Source organism: Arachis stenosperma, chromosome 10 (genome assembly GCF_014773155.1).
Source record: "Arachis stenosperma cultivar V10309 chromosome 10, arast.V10309.gnm1.PFL2, whole genome shotgun sequence".
Classification (NCBI taxonomy): Eukaryota; Viridiplantae; Streptophyta; class Magnoliopsida; order Fabales; family Fabaceae; genus Arachis; species Arachis stenosperma.
Window position 1 is genome coordinate 80,935,737 of NC_080386.1, and position 17,938 is coordinate 80,953,674.

A 17,938-nucleotide genomic window follows, 5' to 3' on the forward strand; every position below is an offset into this window, starting at 1 on the left:
TTGGAATGAATTTGAACAACTTAGATATTGTGCCACTGGTTGCAGTTGCCATTGTCTCAGCACTAACACTCCTCGAATTCTTGGCCCTAATTACTGTCTCCTTTGGACGTCTAAAAGAAAGTTAAGTTTGGAATAAATAGTATTGTTATCACCATGTTTCACACAGAGTTCAACTGCTTACATCAAGCCACTTACAAGGGGGCATACCTTTGGATTGCTTGAGTCATTTCTTGTCACATCTGAGGGAGAATTATCAACTTGAGTATATTGAGAAGGAGGATTAGGCTCTTGCATGTTACCAATACATCAGCCTGTGTTTCCAATATTAACAACAGGGGCAATGAAAGTATTTGAGTGTAACATCACGAATTACCATTCAAATAGGTCCCCTAAGATAGTATTATAAGGCAAATAGGTCCCCCACATGAAAACGGCGCCGTTTGCATTCTCTGTCCAAATGGAGACGAATTTGTCCTCCCCGAAACGACGTCATTTTGCCCCTGGTTCCAATACGACGTCATTTTGTCCAGCGTAGATGGGGACCAAAATGTCCTAGAGGTGACATGTCGCAGTTAACCTGACACATCACCACGTTAACCAGATCAAACGGTTTTGGAGAAGTATCTAGTGGATATCTGAGAACCTCAAGGTCGAAATCTTAATTAAATTTTGTGGGGGACAAAACTGTCAAATGGTAAATTTCTTGGAGACTTATTTGAAGTATTACTCTATAAATAAATATGTACATATTTTTTATTATTAATAAAATTATTAGATATTTTAAATTTATTATATTTTATTATAAACATTTTTTATATTTTAAATATTTTAAAAATTCTTATAAACATTAAATTTGACTTATTACATATAAATAACTTTTATTTAAAAAAGTTCTTATAAATAATACTTTTAGGCCATGGATTCCATGCTCCTACAAAATTGTAGGTTAATCATTAACCATCATACAAATAATTACAAAATATACCCCTTTTTTTTTGGAAAATTGACTAATTAGATTTGAATCCCTTTAACTTTTGTTATTTACAATTTTTCTCTTTTTCTTTTAGTTTCAGATTTAAAAGAGAAGAGAGATCTGCTAGGGTTTACAGTTTGGAAAACCTAACTCTGCCCTCCCCTTTCTCACCAAACCCTATCGCTATGCCCTCCAATCTCAGTTCGCTGCAATAGCCCGGACGCAAAATTCTCTTGCCGCATCACTCAGTGAGCTCTCACATTCACCGTACTATTCTCAATTTCACTGTATCCTTTTTGTTTTCGCGTGTTTGATGTTGCTTCCAGTTCGTTTAGATTTCATCCCTGCGTCCGCTGCCGCTCCCTGCGTCCGACGCCGCTCCTGCTTCTGCCGTCGCCGTGCAGGACTCTGCCTAAACGCTTGGAGGTTAATTAATCATTATGCCTTTTCAATTCACAGTTGACCAGTATATTTATTTTTATGTTGACATGTGATTTTACTCTATGGTATTCCTGTGAAATTTTTTGATGAATTTTCAAGTGGGTTACCACCGTCTTATGTTTCAAGTGGGTTACTCTATGGTATTGCTATTAGAGGCTGTTGTTTCTTTCTTTTTTGTGTCACAAATTTCAGCGGCTAGATGCGAATCAGAGAAACTATACGGAAATAAAGTTGCACCTTGGTAACAGCTATAACTTTAGAACTAGTGGTAATAACTCATTCCAAAGTGCTTGTTCCAAGTTGCACCCTTACTAACCACTATTGCTTTCTATTGGCATCAAAGTGATCTTAAATTTGCAGTCTTCTATCATAGTTAATCGGCAATTAGAATAAGGCATTGCAGCTTAAAGTTCACCGTACTATTCTCAATTTCACCGTACTATTCTCAAAAAGGATACAGTGAAATTGAGAATAGTACGGTGAACTTTAAGCTGCAATGCCTTATTCCAATTGCCGATTAACTATGATAGAAGACTGCAAGTTTAAGAGCACTTTGATGCCAATAGAAAGCAATAGTGGTTAGTAAGGGTGCAACTTGGAACAAGCACTTTGGAATGAGTTATTACCACTAGTTCTAAAGTTATAGCTGTTACCAAGGTGCAACTTTATTTTCGTATAGTTTCTCTGATTCGCATCTAGCCGCTGAAATTCGTGACACAAAAAAGAAAGAAACAATAGCCTCTAATAGCAATTTCATAGAGTAACCCACTTGAAACATAAGACGGTGGTAACCCACTTGAAAATTCATCAAAAAATTTTACAGGAATACCATAGAGTAAAATCACATGTCAACATAAAAATAAATATACTGGTCAACTGTGAATTGAAAAGGCATAATGATTAACTAACCTCCAAGCGTTTAGGCAGAGTCCTGCGCGGCGGCGGCAGAAGCAGGGAGCGGCGTCGGACGCAGGGAGCGGCGGCGGACGCAGGGATGAAACCTAAACGAACTGGAAGCAACATCAAACACGCGAAAACAAAAAAGATACAGTGAAATTGAGAATAGTACGGTGAATGTGAGAGCTCACTGAGTGATGCGGCAAGAGAATTTTGCGTCTGGGCTATTGCAACGAATTGAGATTGGAGGGCATAGCGATAGGGTTTGGTGAGAAAGGGGAGGGCAGAGTTAGGTTTTCCAAACTGTAAACCCTAGCAGATTTCTCTTCTCTTTTAAATCTGAAACTAAAAGAAAAAGAAAAAAATTGTAAATAACAAAAGTTAAAGGGATTCAAATCTAATTGGTCAATTTTCCAAAAAAAAAATGGGGTATATTTTGTAATTATTTGTATGATGGTTAATGATTAACCTACAATTTTATAGGAGCATGGAATCCATGGCCATACTTTTAATATTTTTATTCATATTAAAAATAATTTCCGAATAAATGTGATAAATTGAATAAAATTATATAGTTGCACCGTACTCCCCAGGTTTTGAGTTATTGCTTTTTCGACTATTGTTTCTTCCATGTTGGAGTGTATCACTTCCCCACTGATTTCCCCATACCAAACTCACCTCGCTCTTTCTTTTGTAATTTGTCCCACTTTTTTCCAAGGTTCCCTTTCTTCTTTTAGAATCTTCCATTTTTTTTTAATTTAAAATAATAATAATAATAATAATAATAATAATAATAATAATAATAATAATAATAACCTCTTTTTCTTTTCTTTCTTTACTTCAAAACCTCGTTCCACTCCCTCTATTTCTCTCACCAACTCTGTTTTATCACTGTCTTCTCTCTGCTTCCATTTTTCATTTAAGCCGCACTTCACGGTGAGTTTGTCTTTTTTATTTTTGAAATTTATTTTTCCATTAAATTTGTTTTTTCTTCTATTGCATTCTTTTTGTTTTTCCAAATTTGAGCATTGTTTATAAGAATAACATATGATGATACCCTCTGCATGTAATGTGTATTTTGATAGTTTAATTCCTACTGGCATGTATTTATTTAATTTGACTTTGATGTTTATTGCATGGTTTTGTGATAGTGTGAATCTTTAATGGGTATGTTTAGTTTTTCAAAGGTGATGAACTAATGTTGAAAAGTTTCATGTTTTCTCTCTATTTTCCTCTGTTCTCCGATGTGTTAGCATAATATACAGAGTTGAATGTTTTGTTTTTCTGGGTTTTCCAATTCTTGTTCTCCAGAATTGTTACAATTGTTTGTCAAGAGGTCACATGATCTTCATTGTTTCCCAGGTTAACCGTTGATTTTGAATTGAATTAAAAACAAAAAAACAAAAAAATAGTTATTAAAGAGATAATATTTTTAAAAAAAAAATTAAGAATTTCCCCTTTTTGAAGACAAATTAGAGAATTCCCTGGTTAAAAATGCATTGGGATTTGGTTTATAGCTATATATTCTGAATGTTCAGAGTTCAAACTTAAAACCACACAACCGTTCTCATAAATTCATTAAAAAAAAAAAACACACAATGTGGCTTTGATCAATGTGAGATCATGATTTATTAATTAATTTTAGGTGCACTACAATGTCCATGGAGATCTGTGCTGTACAATGTCTCTGTGTTTTTTACAATCAGTTAATGTGGTTTTGTAGAATGAACTAATCTTCTTTTAGGTAAATATTCAAGTTTAATTTTCGTCTTAAATTTTAAAAAGTTTTAAAATTGAATTAGTTATCTGACATTATATGCCACAAATAAACCTACAAAGATTAGTAGTCATCATATTTCACAATAGAAGTCCAGATTGTGATTTAAAGGAAAGTTTTTTTTGCTAAGATTTTTGCTCTAAATTCTATTTTATAAATTATATATTTTAAAATGGATTAATTGTTATGTGGACATATGTTAGCAATTTGCACAATATTTGAGGATAATTTAATAGAAGTAAGTGATATTTTGAACTAGTAAGATTTTCTAGTATACTAAATATAATAATCTATCACTCTTGCTTCTTTTTTGCCCCTTGTGTTGTGCATCTTGTTCTTCTGCCACATATTTCATTCTTCTTAAATGCAAAAGAACCTCTCTTTTCTGGAAAATAGTCCTATTTTGTTCCCTGAGAAGATTTAGTAGTTGTAGTTGTTGATTCTTTCTCACCAGTTATTATTGTAATGTGTATAGAGTGAGGCAAAAGAAAGTGTGAAATTAATGGAGGGGGTCCCAAACCTTTTGGATATGGGGAAGGAGAAAGTGATTTCAAATGGTACATTGCTATCTTCATCCACAAAAGGGTTTAGAGACAAAAGCATCATCATCACCAACACCAACGTTATACCTTCCTGGTTATTCACCAGCATTTCTGGTATGTATTAAATTCATTGTACCATTCCAAAATTAATATGCATTCAGATCAAGTAATGTTTTCATCTCTCTTCTGAGTAAATATCTCGTTTCTGTGGGGCTTTTTCTCTAACATCATAAAATGGTAATGATTTTTGCATGCCCTACAAAAAAAAAAAAGAAAAAAAATAAGAAATTATTTAAAAATATTTACTGTTACATATTGGAAAAAATTTTGTAGCATCTTTTATTTAATTAAATGATAAATAATATTATGATTTTGCTAAGGATTCAAAAACAATAAATTTTTATGAAAACAAAGTTTTAAGTTTCCAATGAAATAAAATACATAAATTTTTATAAAAAAAAAAAGAAATATTTTTAAATTTTTAATAATTTTCTTTAAAATATTTGTTGGTAGAATTCACTACATTAAGCAAAAGTTTAGATAAAATGTGAAGAAGGTATAGACTATAGTATATAGTAAAAGAGTAGCGAATAAAGAAAGTGGTAATGTATTGGTAAGCAATAAATGGAAGAAGGAAGGAAGGAAGAAATTAAAGAAAGAAACAAAGGATAGTGAGAAAAAAGGTCTGAATTGAATGTGTTCACATGCAAAGTGGTGAGATTGTTGAAAGAAGTAGTAGTAGTAGTTAGTGTTTGAACGGCAAATGAAATGGAATGGATGATGGAGAAGGAGAACATGAACAACTGAACAAGTTAAAAAAGAAGAATCAAATTGATTCAAGATATGTCCCTCTCAACTGTCAAACGTCCAATTCTTCCGTTGGAATTACCAATTATTTACCCTCTTATATTTTGTTTGTTTTCACCCAACACGCGCTTCTTTTAGTCTTTTACACGCTTCCTTACTATTATTGGAAACTAGAAACTCACATTCATAATTTCTGTCACTTAGACTTAGGAACTAATTTTGAAATCATTAACTAAATTACTAAAATATTCCCATTTAGTGGTTTATAAGTTTATTGATAGTTTAAAGCTCATTATTTATTTTATTTAACTAAAATTTCTCATTGATAATTATCAAAGTTTTTTAACTAAATTTCAAACTTTCTATTTTAAAAGTTATTTTTTATAGTAAATCTCAACTTTGGGTATCTGTATATCTAGTGAATGTACTTTTTAATGTACACGTAATATTGTGTTTAAATGTATAACTATATCTCTCTTATTATATTCATCATATGCTTTTACAATATTATATTACTAGTTACTAATAATTAATTAATTATTAATTTATTTAGTTATTATATATTTCATTTTCATCTGTTTTGGGCTTTTGGCCCTCCAATATCTTGTGTTTTGAGGATTTTTTTTATATAAATAAAAAATCATTATTAAAAAAACAAAAAATTAGACAAATTGTGTTTTACAGCCTAATTTGATATAATTTGTATGATTTAGATTGTATTGATACATTTTTATTTTTTTAATTATTTTAACTTTATTCGAATAATTTAAAATTTTAAAATGATTAGCTAAGTACTAATTACTAGGCGAACTTCGCATACTCAGTGGGCAAACTACATGCAATGTTAAGAAAAAAATTGTATCTTAATAAATAATGGTCTCATTTTTTTTCTTGAAATAATATTTTTTTTAATTTATAAAAAATTTCCTGTGTTTTGATTGTGGAGGGAGAAAAGCTCGAAAAGTTGGAAATATAACATTGTGAATGTGAATGTTTTTTTTAAGAGTAAAGTATTGTTTTTGTCTTCAACGATTGGGTAAGTCATATTTGTGTCTCTAACGTTTAAATCGTCCTATTTGTATCCCTAACGTTTATAAAAGTGATTCATTGTTATTCTATTATCAATTATACTAATAAATCAGATTATATTTTTCAATTATTCTCACTTGGATGTATTCATTTTCAATAGGTCTCACTTGGATGTGTTTGATTTTAATATTATACCTACTATTGTGTTTAGATTCGATTATGTTCCTAGAAAAGTGAATTATGTAAATGTTGTAGGAATTAGTTTCAACTTTTGATAAGCTATTTTTTGGAGTGGATCATCGATTCTATCCAAGATATTTGTATTCTAATTTCAAGAAGAGATTTTTAAAATTCAAACTAAAACGTTTATGATGTGTAATTGACGGCAGGATAACATTGAATCACTTTTACAGACGTTGGGGATATAAATAAGACAATTTAAACGTTAGGGACACAAATAGGATTTATCCCAAACGTTGGGAACAAAAACGATAGTTTACTCTTTTTTTAATTTTCCGAAAGATATTGTATGTATTATTTTTATATATAATTTTTTGTATATATTTACTTTTTTATTTAAAAGTGTAAAAAATATAAACCATTTATAATGTAAAAAAATTTCTCATTTTTCAAGAGGTGACTGCTGGCATCAGGTAGGTGTAGTATAACTTTAGCGTTTTTAAATTTGCATTTTTAGATTTTGAAGGAAGAGAAAATACAGGGAGCCAATGGCATAAGCATATAATGTGTACAATGAAGATTTAGGAAGTATTAGAGATATGATCATTAGTGTTACATTGTCCTGTCAGGTTATGCTTTTGGGATGAACGGGTTTATGATATGATATTAGAATTCTAAATCCGAAAGGTTAAAAGTTCAATTCTTGGTGAATCTCAAAATCAACTTATTATCCCTGATATCCGAATAGTTATTTTGGATAGTATGTGTGATGTTAATTTTATTCATGGACCAAAAATTTAGTACATTGTACATATTGTACATTTAGGTCATTGGTTCCTCAAGAAGGAAATCTCCAAAACAAACACAAATTGGCTATGGACCGTTGTCTCTATTGCATAACCCTTTTGTTTTTTTGCTTGGCTTTTCCTTCCATTCTTTCTTTTCAAAATTTGAAACCGCATATGAATATGATATGTTTGACAAAACGACCCATATTATCTTCTCGTACACCACAGTCCACAGTAGTAGACACAGTCACAGCTCACTTTTTCAGTAATGCCTTGTTGCAGTCTATATTTGATTTTCTTGTCATCTCAAATGTCCCACCTTTCCGTTTTACCCTCATATTCCCTTCCATCCTTTCTTCATCTTGTTACGCTATATTTTACTTTTTAACCTAAATTAATTTAAATAAAAATTCATGTGTAGTTATTTTTATGTGAAATTAATAATTAAAAATTAGATGATAATTTAATTTAATTAAATTATCTAATAATTTTTTAATTATCAGTTTTATGTAAAGATAACTATATTATAAATCTCTATCTTTAATTTAATTGTTAATGAGCTTATTTGAGTGAATTTTTAAAAAAAATTTTTAAGTTATTTTTTCTAAAAGATTTTATAGAAATGTAAAATAATTTTATATTTAGATATTTCGTATAAAAAGATCTTTTTATTTATTAATTATGTTTGAGTATAACTATGTAAAGGTATTTTTTTGTCTATTTATTACGTGAAAAATATTTTTTAAAGAAAAAAGATCTTTTAAAAAAATGTAAGTGCTTGTTTGGACGACATTAAGTTGATAAAAAAAAATCTATTTTCAATGAAAAAGATTTTTTTTATTTTTCAGCGTGTTTGGTAAATTTCTAGTTGTAAAAGTAATGTAGTTTCTCAAAAAAGATGTTTTTTTTTAATTTTTCTAGTGTTTTTACTTTACTATTAAAATTTACTAAACACGTTAAAAAATAAAAAAATATTTTTTATTAAAAAATATTTTTTTATCAATTTAATAGTACCCAAACAAATCCAATATCTTTTATTCTTGAGATAATTTAATGTATTTAGATACAAATTATATATTAATATATTAAATTATTATTAGTAAATTAAAAAATAAGAAATCATTATTACGAGTAAACAGAAGTAAGAAGAAATCTATAAATTAGAAATTAATCATTTGATTGTTCAAGTTTAACCACATAAATAATACATCAAACAAAATTAAAAGATGAATTTTGTCAGCAATTTTATTGAATTTTGGCCGGCATGTAACTAGCAGAAAAAGTGAGCCATTGTATGAAATTTCACACCAATTTCACACCATCAAATCATCATTGATAGCTAGTTGATGGCTAACAATCACAAAAATTGTTACCCCTAGCATTGCTCTTTCTTTTTAATCATTTGGAAAACTGAAACTATAAGGATGTAGTTAGTAAATACAATGGATATTCTTAAGAAACAAAATGATGACAGACATTTTTTTGTATACGTACAAAAATGATTTTTCTAATGGTAAAATAACTAATTGTAAATTATGAAGGATGAATTTATTATATTTTAAATTTCAGAAAGTTTTTGTTATATGATTTGAGAATTTTGAATGTAATGAAAATATAAAGGACAAAATTGTCCGACAAAGAAATAATTTACTTATAACAGAAAAAAAAATTTGAAAAGTGAGAGAAATAGACCTTTTTTTTTCTGGCTAAACCTAAACAGTGGCACATGCACAGTTGTAGTACAAATGAACAATGATGTTGACTCTTGCACCTAAAACTAGAGGCAGAGATACGCAGAGGTACAAGAGTACCATACCCTACCTATATATGCATCATAAAAGAGAAAACTTTCTTCGATATATGACCATAAAGAAGCCACATTTCAATTCAATTCAATTCAATTTTAAATTGGACTTTTTTACTACTTTGCATTATATTTAATGTCCTTGTTGGGTAATCTGTCACTATCTTAGACCTCAATTACTCATCAACCCCATTTGAGATCTCATCTACCCCTATATTACCCTCCACCCCTTTTATTTTTTCTTGGTGAACCCCATTGATTATTAGACCCTTGTTAGAAATTTGTGACCTTTACTTATATATTTGAAGCCATGGAACTTAGTAAATCAGGTAACAAGAGTGTGCATTAACATTATTATTATATTATGATCTTGTGTTAGTTAATGTTTGAATTTGAAACCTTTTGGTGATGGCAGAGTTAGAGGAGAGGATGAAAGTGCTGACAATGGGGACAACAGAAAATGAAGACGAAGAAGTGGGTGACACATTTGCAGAGAGAGCTGAGTCTTATTACCAAAAGAGGCCTCAGTTACTTTCCCTTTTGCAAGATTTATACAATGGCTACATCACTTTATCTGATAGGTACATTCAAACACTTGCAAAGCAGAAACAACAGCAAAACTTGAATCACCACCACCACCATAGCAGGCACTCTTCACAGGTTTCAACACTTGATGGAGGAGGGTTTTCTGACCAAGAAGAAAGTAGCATTGGGGTAACAAGCAATGTTGATTATTCGGATACCGAAAGCGCGATCTCGTACCAACCACAATCCAATGTGGTGAAGTTGAAGCATGTGAATTCAAGCATGAGTCCAATTCTTGATCTTGATGTCATTGTTGCTGAGCTTGTGATGAAGAATGTGGAGTGTGATGTGATGGTTCATGAGGTTGGTGCAATGGAGAGGAAGTACTGCGAATCATCGCGGAAGAACGAGCTTCAGAAGAGTCTACTTGAGGTTTTGGAGTCTGAGAGGCTTGTTTTGTTGAATGAGAATGCTAGTTTGAGTTATAGGGTGAACACATTGGTGGAGGAGAACAAGGAACTTGTGTCCGAATCGGCTTTCGTGAAGCGCAAGGCAGGGGAATTGGCGAAATGTGTGCTCAAGATGAGGGAGGATCATAGAGTGTTTATGCTGCATAGGAAGATTGAGGATCTTCAGGCTCAGATTCATGGATTGGAGAAGAGGAACAAGGAGTATTATGAGAGGCTTCTCAAGAGAGATAACAACAATGGTGTTGGTGATAATGGAGTATGCAAAGGGAATAAGAACAATGATGTTGGTGGCAATGGAATATCTTTGGAGGTTCGTGTTCTCAGAAGGTTCAAGTGGAAAGATGTTGGAAGTGTTTCTTCTTCTTCTTCTACTGGTTCTGTTTCTGGAAGGAGCTTTGATGATCTCAAGAAGAATAAGAATAAGAAAGGAACTAGTTTGTGGAAGAAGCTCAAGAACATGGACTTGATTCTCTGTGGGATGAATCCAACATGTGCTTGATCCCAAGCTTTCACACTTGCCATTGGTTTGCGTTTTCATTCAGTTTTTCTGCTTTCAAAATTCTATGGAGGAAAAAGAGAAAAAAATATTTCACTTGTTTTTTCTTCATTTTTCTTTGTTGAATCTTGAAAATAGAAAATATTAAAAATGAAAACGCAAATTTAATGCAATTAAAGTACCAAATTAACCCTCCGAATTAACCCTCCCAAGATTATTGGCCTAATATAGTTTCTTAGAATTTAGAAACTATAATCTTGGAGACTGGTTTGATAGTTTACTTAGAATCAAAATATGTATACTTTTTGGTTCTTTTACTAAATGTACTTACTTATTAGTGTTAACAAGCCTTGATGTATATTCCAATGTGAGGTCTATGAATACCTCTTAGCTAAAGTTAATCCATAATGATTAAACTAATTGTAGATTAGGGAACATTATATTAGAGGCAATGCTTTTTTGCCTCTACTATTTATTAGCTTATCTAATTGTGCTATTGCTGTTTATTTTGCTCAGGACTCTTATAAATGCAGAAGATCCATGCTTGTTGAATGATGTAACGCGTATATAATAGTTGAAGCATCAAGTTCTTAACATTTTATTTTATCTAAAATTATTGGTTCTCAGCCATGTTTTGCGTATGTTGTTACTTGTTCATATTAGGTTTCTTTCATTCAGATCTTCCAATGAAATTTTAAAATTGTCATGATAGGATTAGCTTAGCTCGAACAGAAATATATCGGGTGGATTGAGTTATTAAATGATTGATGTTTGAATTTATTATCGTCTAAATTTGGTGGGGTCAGTTATTGATATTTGGTACGGGCCTGCTACACATACAAACAAAAAGGATCTACAAATTTTACAAGTTCCCAGTCCACACATCATTCACACGCGCACTCATCTCAGTTTGAATGGAGCGTAAATTGCACGTGTCCCACTCAAACGGTTTCTCTTCGCAAATAACGCTCCTTAATGGCGCACTCTTCCACTTCTCCAACCCGTTTGAAGAAAACACAAACCGTCCATTTTCGAGCAACATTCCAAACTGTAGAGATAGCACTCGTCGCGAAGATCAGAACTCTCCATCAACACAACATAGAACTCTCGATCAACAATCTCCAGAAAAAACGAAGTTATAATACTCAAGGTACGTTAAGTTACTACTTTACGCATATTCTATATTTTCCAGATTTCGAAAACGAAGAACTAGGTTTTACTGTTCTTCTACGTTTTTCTAGGTTTTACAGTTTTTAATGTTCTACTTGTTCTAGGTTTTAATGTTATTCTTGGTTCTAGGTTATACTGTTCTTCTTAGTTGTTATAGGTGTTACTGTTCTTGTTGTTCTAGTTCTTCTGGTAATTGATTTTTGGAAGTATATTGCTTGATTTGGTGGGTGTATATGGAGTATTTTGTTGGGTGTATATTTCTGAACTGATATACTGTAGTATAGTGATCACTTGCAACTGTTCTAATATTTGCTTGTCCATGGGTGTATATTGCTTCACCTTGTAATGTTGCTTGACGTTGTATATTAATGCATGTTTGAGTAATATCTTACTGATATCTATGGGTGTATCTGACTCATATCTATGGGTGTATATGAATCATATGTATGGGTATATCTTACTGATATCTATGGGTGTATCTGACTGATATCTATGGGTGTATCTGAATCATATGTATAGGTGTATCTGACTCATATCTATGGGTGTATCTTATTGATATCTATGAGTGTATTTTTCATTTCAGAAACAATGGCAGCCAGAAACCAAGCTAGAAAAAATGTAAGAACAAATATATGTCTTATACAAAATCAGTTTTATATAATAGAAATGTATCTGACTATAATTTTGGTGTTCTTCTACGTTCTTCTAGGTTTTACTCTTCTTCTTGTTCTAGGTCTCATTTTACAGTTTTTAATGTTCTACTTGTTTTAGGTTTTACTGTTATTCTTGGTTTTAGGTTATACTGTTCTTCTTAGTTGTTCTAGGTGTTATTGTTCTTGTTGTTCTAGTTCTTCTCGTAACTGATTTTTGGGAGTATATTACGTAATTCGTTGGGTGTATATGGCATAATTTGTTGGGTGTATATGACATAATTTGTTGGGTGTATATTTCTGAACTGATATACTGTAATATAGTAAACAGTTGCAACTATTCTAATATTTGCTTGTCCATGGGTGTATATTGCTTGACCTTGTAATGTTGCTTGACCTTGTATATTAATGCATGTTTGAGTGATATCTGACTGATATCTATGGGTGTATCTGACTCATATCTATGGGTGTATTTTTCATTTTAGAAAAAATAGCTGGAAAAAATGTAAGAACAAATATATGTCTTAGATGAAATCAGTTTTATATAATAGAAATATGTCTGACTATAATTTTGCTTTGTTTACAGCAAACCAAAGACCTTAAGTGTGCAACCCATTTGTTAAATGAGAAATTCAGAAACATGAGCAAGGAGAAGAAAACAATTGTTATGGATTTGGGATTTGGTGGCCTGATGCACATCCTGCCACTGATTAATGCAAACGAATGCACAACTTACACCCAAGTGTCAGATAGATTCTAAAGATATTGACACTGATTAATGTAATAAATTGAACACATGCTGTAAAAATTTGCCAATTATGAGTAAAATTTTCTCTACTGTATTCAAAATGTCTGAATTACAGGTACAATAATATGAAGGAAAATATCAAACCAAATATACACCCATGACTTGACATTTTTTACACCCAAAGAAAGTTGAATATACACCCAAAATTCTATCCCCCAGATGCTTTATCCCTAAAACCCTGAACCCTAAACCCTAAACCCTAAACCCTAGACACTAAAACCTAAACCCTAAACCCTAAACCCTAAAACCCTAAACCCTAAACCATAAACCTAAACCCTAAAAACCTAAACCCTAAACCCTAAAACCCTAAACCCTAAACCCTAAACCATAAATCCTAAAATCCTAAACCAAATGTCTGAATTACAGGTACTATAATATGAAGAAAAACATCAAACCAAATATACACCCATGACCTGACATTTTTTTACACCCAAATAAAGTTGAATATACACCCAAAATTCTATCCCCCTGATGCTTTATCCCTAAAATCCTGAACCCTAAATCCTAAACCCTAAACCCTAAAAACTAAACCATAAACCCTAAACCCTAAAACCCTAAACCCTTACACCCTAAACCCTAAACCCTAAACCCTAAACCCTAAAACCTAAAACCCTTAAACCCTAAAACCATAATAAAAAAAACAATATTCTATAACATAAATAGCATGTGAAATATATATATATATATATATATATATATATATGTAAAATGTGAAACACAAGAAAATTCACAAAAATACACCCAAAACAACAGTGCTTTTACACTCATATTCTGTAACTATACACCCAAAGAGTTATCCGCCGCTGCTGGTACCCTAAACTGATAATTCATAACACGTCCTTAAGCATCTCTGCTTAGTTTCCTATGCTGTTTGAGCATCTCTGCTTTACTTAGACAGCAAGGGTGTGAATGATCCAACACAACCTTTGAAATGATCCAAGCAGCAACATCCTTCAATGTGTGTATATAATTTCTTGCAGGACAGTTTAAACCGACTGTCGAATTCGTCTTCTCGGTTGGAGATATTTTAGATTTTCATTTTTCCTCTCTGCTACATGTAATCAATTTATTCTTAATCTCGTTTTCCTTCCTATTTGTCCTCCAAACTCTTGTAGAAAAACCTGCAGCCTTGGCGTAGTTCCTGTAAAATTTTTCAACATCTTTAAGGGTGGTAAAGGTCATTCCAACCTTGGGAACAAACTGGTCATCAACAACAGAGAGAGGCTGCAGAATACACCATGTCAAAAACTAAAAATACACCCAATCATGTCTGATATAATACACCCAAACGACAACCACTCAACTAAAATAACAAAAAAAGCCATAAACTGTAAATACACCCACACTTTCCCCTAAAATATACCCAAAAAATTCTGATCTATACCCGAGCGTCTGCTATAAATTGCAGATAATTAATCAAAACTAATACATTAGATTCAATCCACAGATTTATGTTCACGCGTTAATTTTACAGTCAATGTTCATGAATTAGTCAGCTACACAATGCTATACAAATAACTACAACAAAATTCACAGTAATCGTATGTAAATCAAACATCAGAACTTTGTTATATTCAAATTCATAATCCACTTCACCCTGATTCAGCTGACAATCTGAGGTTGAATCATCCATTATCTTCAAAACGAGTTCAAATTTTGATTTCAGAAACCAGAAAATCGAAAAGAAAACGAAGCTAGAGTTACAGAGAGAGGAAGTCACGTCAATGATGAAGAACAAACCAGTGAGAAAGTAGGGGAAAAGAACGATAAAAAAAGCAGGGCGCGCGAGAAGAAGAACGAAAAAATTTGGAAAGAAGGAGAACGAAGAAGGAAACGCGGGATCTGTTATATAGCGCGTGTAAAGGACGTAATACTGATGCGTGAGCATCTTGTCTATCTTTTCCTAGTGAATTTGCATCTAATTTGTTGAGTTTAATTAAGAATTAATTATATTTTAGCCACTATGGATGCTATTTTGAGTTTTGTGCAATTTTATTTATTTTAGGTAGCATTCGGAGGGATTTGATGAAGTTTCTGCAGAGAAAAAGAAGAAACCAAAGAGATGACCAGCGAACACCGACGCGGACGCATGGCTCACGCGACCGCGCGGAATGGAGAAATTGCAATGACGCGATCGCGTGCCTGACGCGAACGCGTGGACTGGAATCTGCACAAATGACGTGAACGCGTGGATGACGCGGACGCGTCACATGCGCGATCTGCAAAAATACAAATGACGCTAGTTACAATTTCTGGACTGTTTTTGACCCAATTTCCGGCCCAGAAAATACATATTAGAAGCTGCAGAATGGACAATTCAAGTGGTCCCCACCCATAAACTGAAAATCTGTTAATTAATTCAAATTTAAATTCAAATCTTATCTTTTAGGAAAATATATTAATTTTAATTTTTGATTTTTTTTACCTATTAGGATTAGTAATAAATAGAAACTCTGTACATTTAGACAGAGACCAGATTGTTACCAGAACCCTTATTTTTCTTCTCTGAATCATGAGCAACTAATCCTCCACTGTTAAGGTTAGGAGCTCTATCTATTTGTATGGATTGATTTTATTACTTTTTCTATTTTAATTTATGTTTGGAATTTATATTTAAGTATGACCCATGTTCTATTTGAGTTCTTGTAAAACTTGGAAAAGCTCTTTACTTGAACAACAGCTTGAAAACATATTCTCCTAAATTTTAATTATTTGAATTTAATGGGATACGTGACATATAATCCCCTTATTTTTGGGTAATTAGAATTTTTGTGGCATATAAACTGAAAATTGATTTTACCCTCTAATTGGAATTAATTGACCAAGGAATTGACAGTTGATGAATTTTAGAGGAGACTAGAAAGGTCTAAGGAATTAGGGTCTAGTCACATATAGTTTGCCATAAATTAAATCCTACATAATTAAAATAGTTAGTAAGAAAAGTTAATCCGGAAAAATAGATAACTCTAAAGCCTTAACTGTTTATCCATATTTTATTCCCAATTTATTTAATTGTCTCTACTTTTGATATTTTGAATTCAAACTTAAATCTTTTAAACATCTCAAAACCAATTTATGCTTGCCTAACTAAGCTTATCACTCAATAACTGTTGCTTAATCCATCAATCTTCGTGGGATCGACTCTTACTCACGTAAGGTATTACTTGGTACGACCCGGTGTACTTGCCAGTTAGTAAGTGTGGGTTGTAAAATCCGCACCAAGTTTTTGGCGCCGTTGCCGGGGATTGATTGTGATTGACAACTATTAATTGTTTGATTGCTTAAATTAGACGTTTTAGTTTTAATTTTATATAAAACAAAATTTTGCTTTGAATTTAAAAAAAAAAATTTACGGTATTTTTCTTTTTTTTTTTCCTTTACGTTAACTTTTTTCTTTTCCTTTTCGTTTAACCCCCTCCCCTCTGTTCTTTCTTTCTTGTTTCTTTTTTTTATTTTGTTTAAAAAAAATAATAAAATAAATAAATAAATAAATAAATAAAAATAATAAATAAATAAAAATATTTTCTCTTATTTTCCGTGTACCCATTCCCTGTTTCGTTTTAAAAAAAAATTTTCATTTATGACTTAATTTTTGAAAAAAAAAATTAATTAAATTTTAAATTTTCAAAAAAAAAATTTAATAAATAACACCAATATTTTTTTTAATTGTTGAAATTAAGTTTGATGTTTCCCAGTTAGTTTTATTGTAATTCTTAGAATTCTGTTCTTTCTTCTTTACTTTCCTATTACCACATGGTGCGTTTAATCCTGTTTGATGTTTTGTGCTAAGGAAAAATAATGGAAAGAGATCACATGGGTTACTACTTACATCCAAGTAGTGATTCATACTATGGTGGATGGAGGAACTATCAAAATTTTGGTTGGCAAAGCCAAAACCAAAGAAACTTCAATGCCCCATGTTCCAACTACCAAGAACCATCATCTTTCTACCCATGTCAAGAGCCACCATCAGATATTGAAACTTCTCAGAAGGAGAATGTTATGGAAGTAGAAACTCTTAATGCTATTCTTGCCCAGAACAAGCTTATGACTCAACAATTAAGTTTACTTACTCAACAGATGAGTGGCATGTAAGTCCCAACTATCAACACACAACACCCAAATTTTGAGTGGGGAGAGCAACCTCAGAGACCACAAAATTTTAATCATAGTTCTCAGGGTGTTTTTCAACAGAATAATTCTAATAACCACCAATTTCAATCTTCTCAGCCTCAACAGAACAATGATTTGGAAGCAATCTTATCAAGTTTTATGCAGGAAACCAGAGCCTCAATAAGAAACTTGGAAGTGCAAATGAGCCAAATAAGCAAGCAATTAGAAAAAGAGGAAGATGCACAACCTCCAATGCTCTTGGTAAGTAATGAAGAAGAGATTGAATTAGAAGACAGCTACCAAGAGGAAGAGGTTGAAATTGAGAAAGCTTGCAAAGAGGTAGAAGAATTCAAAGAAGAACACAAGGGAGTGGAGCTTGCAAGACCTCTTCCAAAGCCATCACCATCTAATACAACATTCAAGTGGGTAAAATTCCTATCCTTAATCCTTACTTTCCCACTTGAATAT

The 17,938-nt window shown here is 31.9% G+C and overlaps 1 protein-coding gene across 2 annotated transcripts; it reads left to right on the plus strand.

Moving 5' to 3' along the window:
* The first annotated feature begins 3,124 nt into the window (after positions 1-3,124).
* Positions 3,125-11,242, plus strand: LOC130956517 (kinase-interacting family protein-like). Of its 2 annotated transcripts, XM_057883568.1 has the most exons (3): positions 3,125-3,247; positions 4,564-4,744; positions 9,654-11,242. In XM_057883568.1, exons 2-3 carry the CDS (start codon positions 4,591-4,593, stop codon positions 10,730-10,732), a joined length of 1,233 nt encoding a protein of 410 aa, XP_057739551.1. In that variant the 5' UTR covers positions 3,125-3,247; positions 4,564-4,590; the 3' UTR covers positions 10,733-11,242. The 2 variants fall into 2 exon arrangements, with proteins under 2 accessions (XP_057739551.1, XP_057739552.1); XM_057883569.1 differs by lacking the exons at positions 3,125-3,247; positions 4,564-4,744 and adding an exon at positions 9,534-9,567.
* The last annotated feature ends 6,696 nt before the right edge of the window (positions 11,243-17,938 follow it).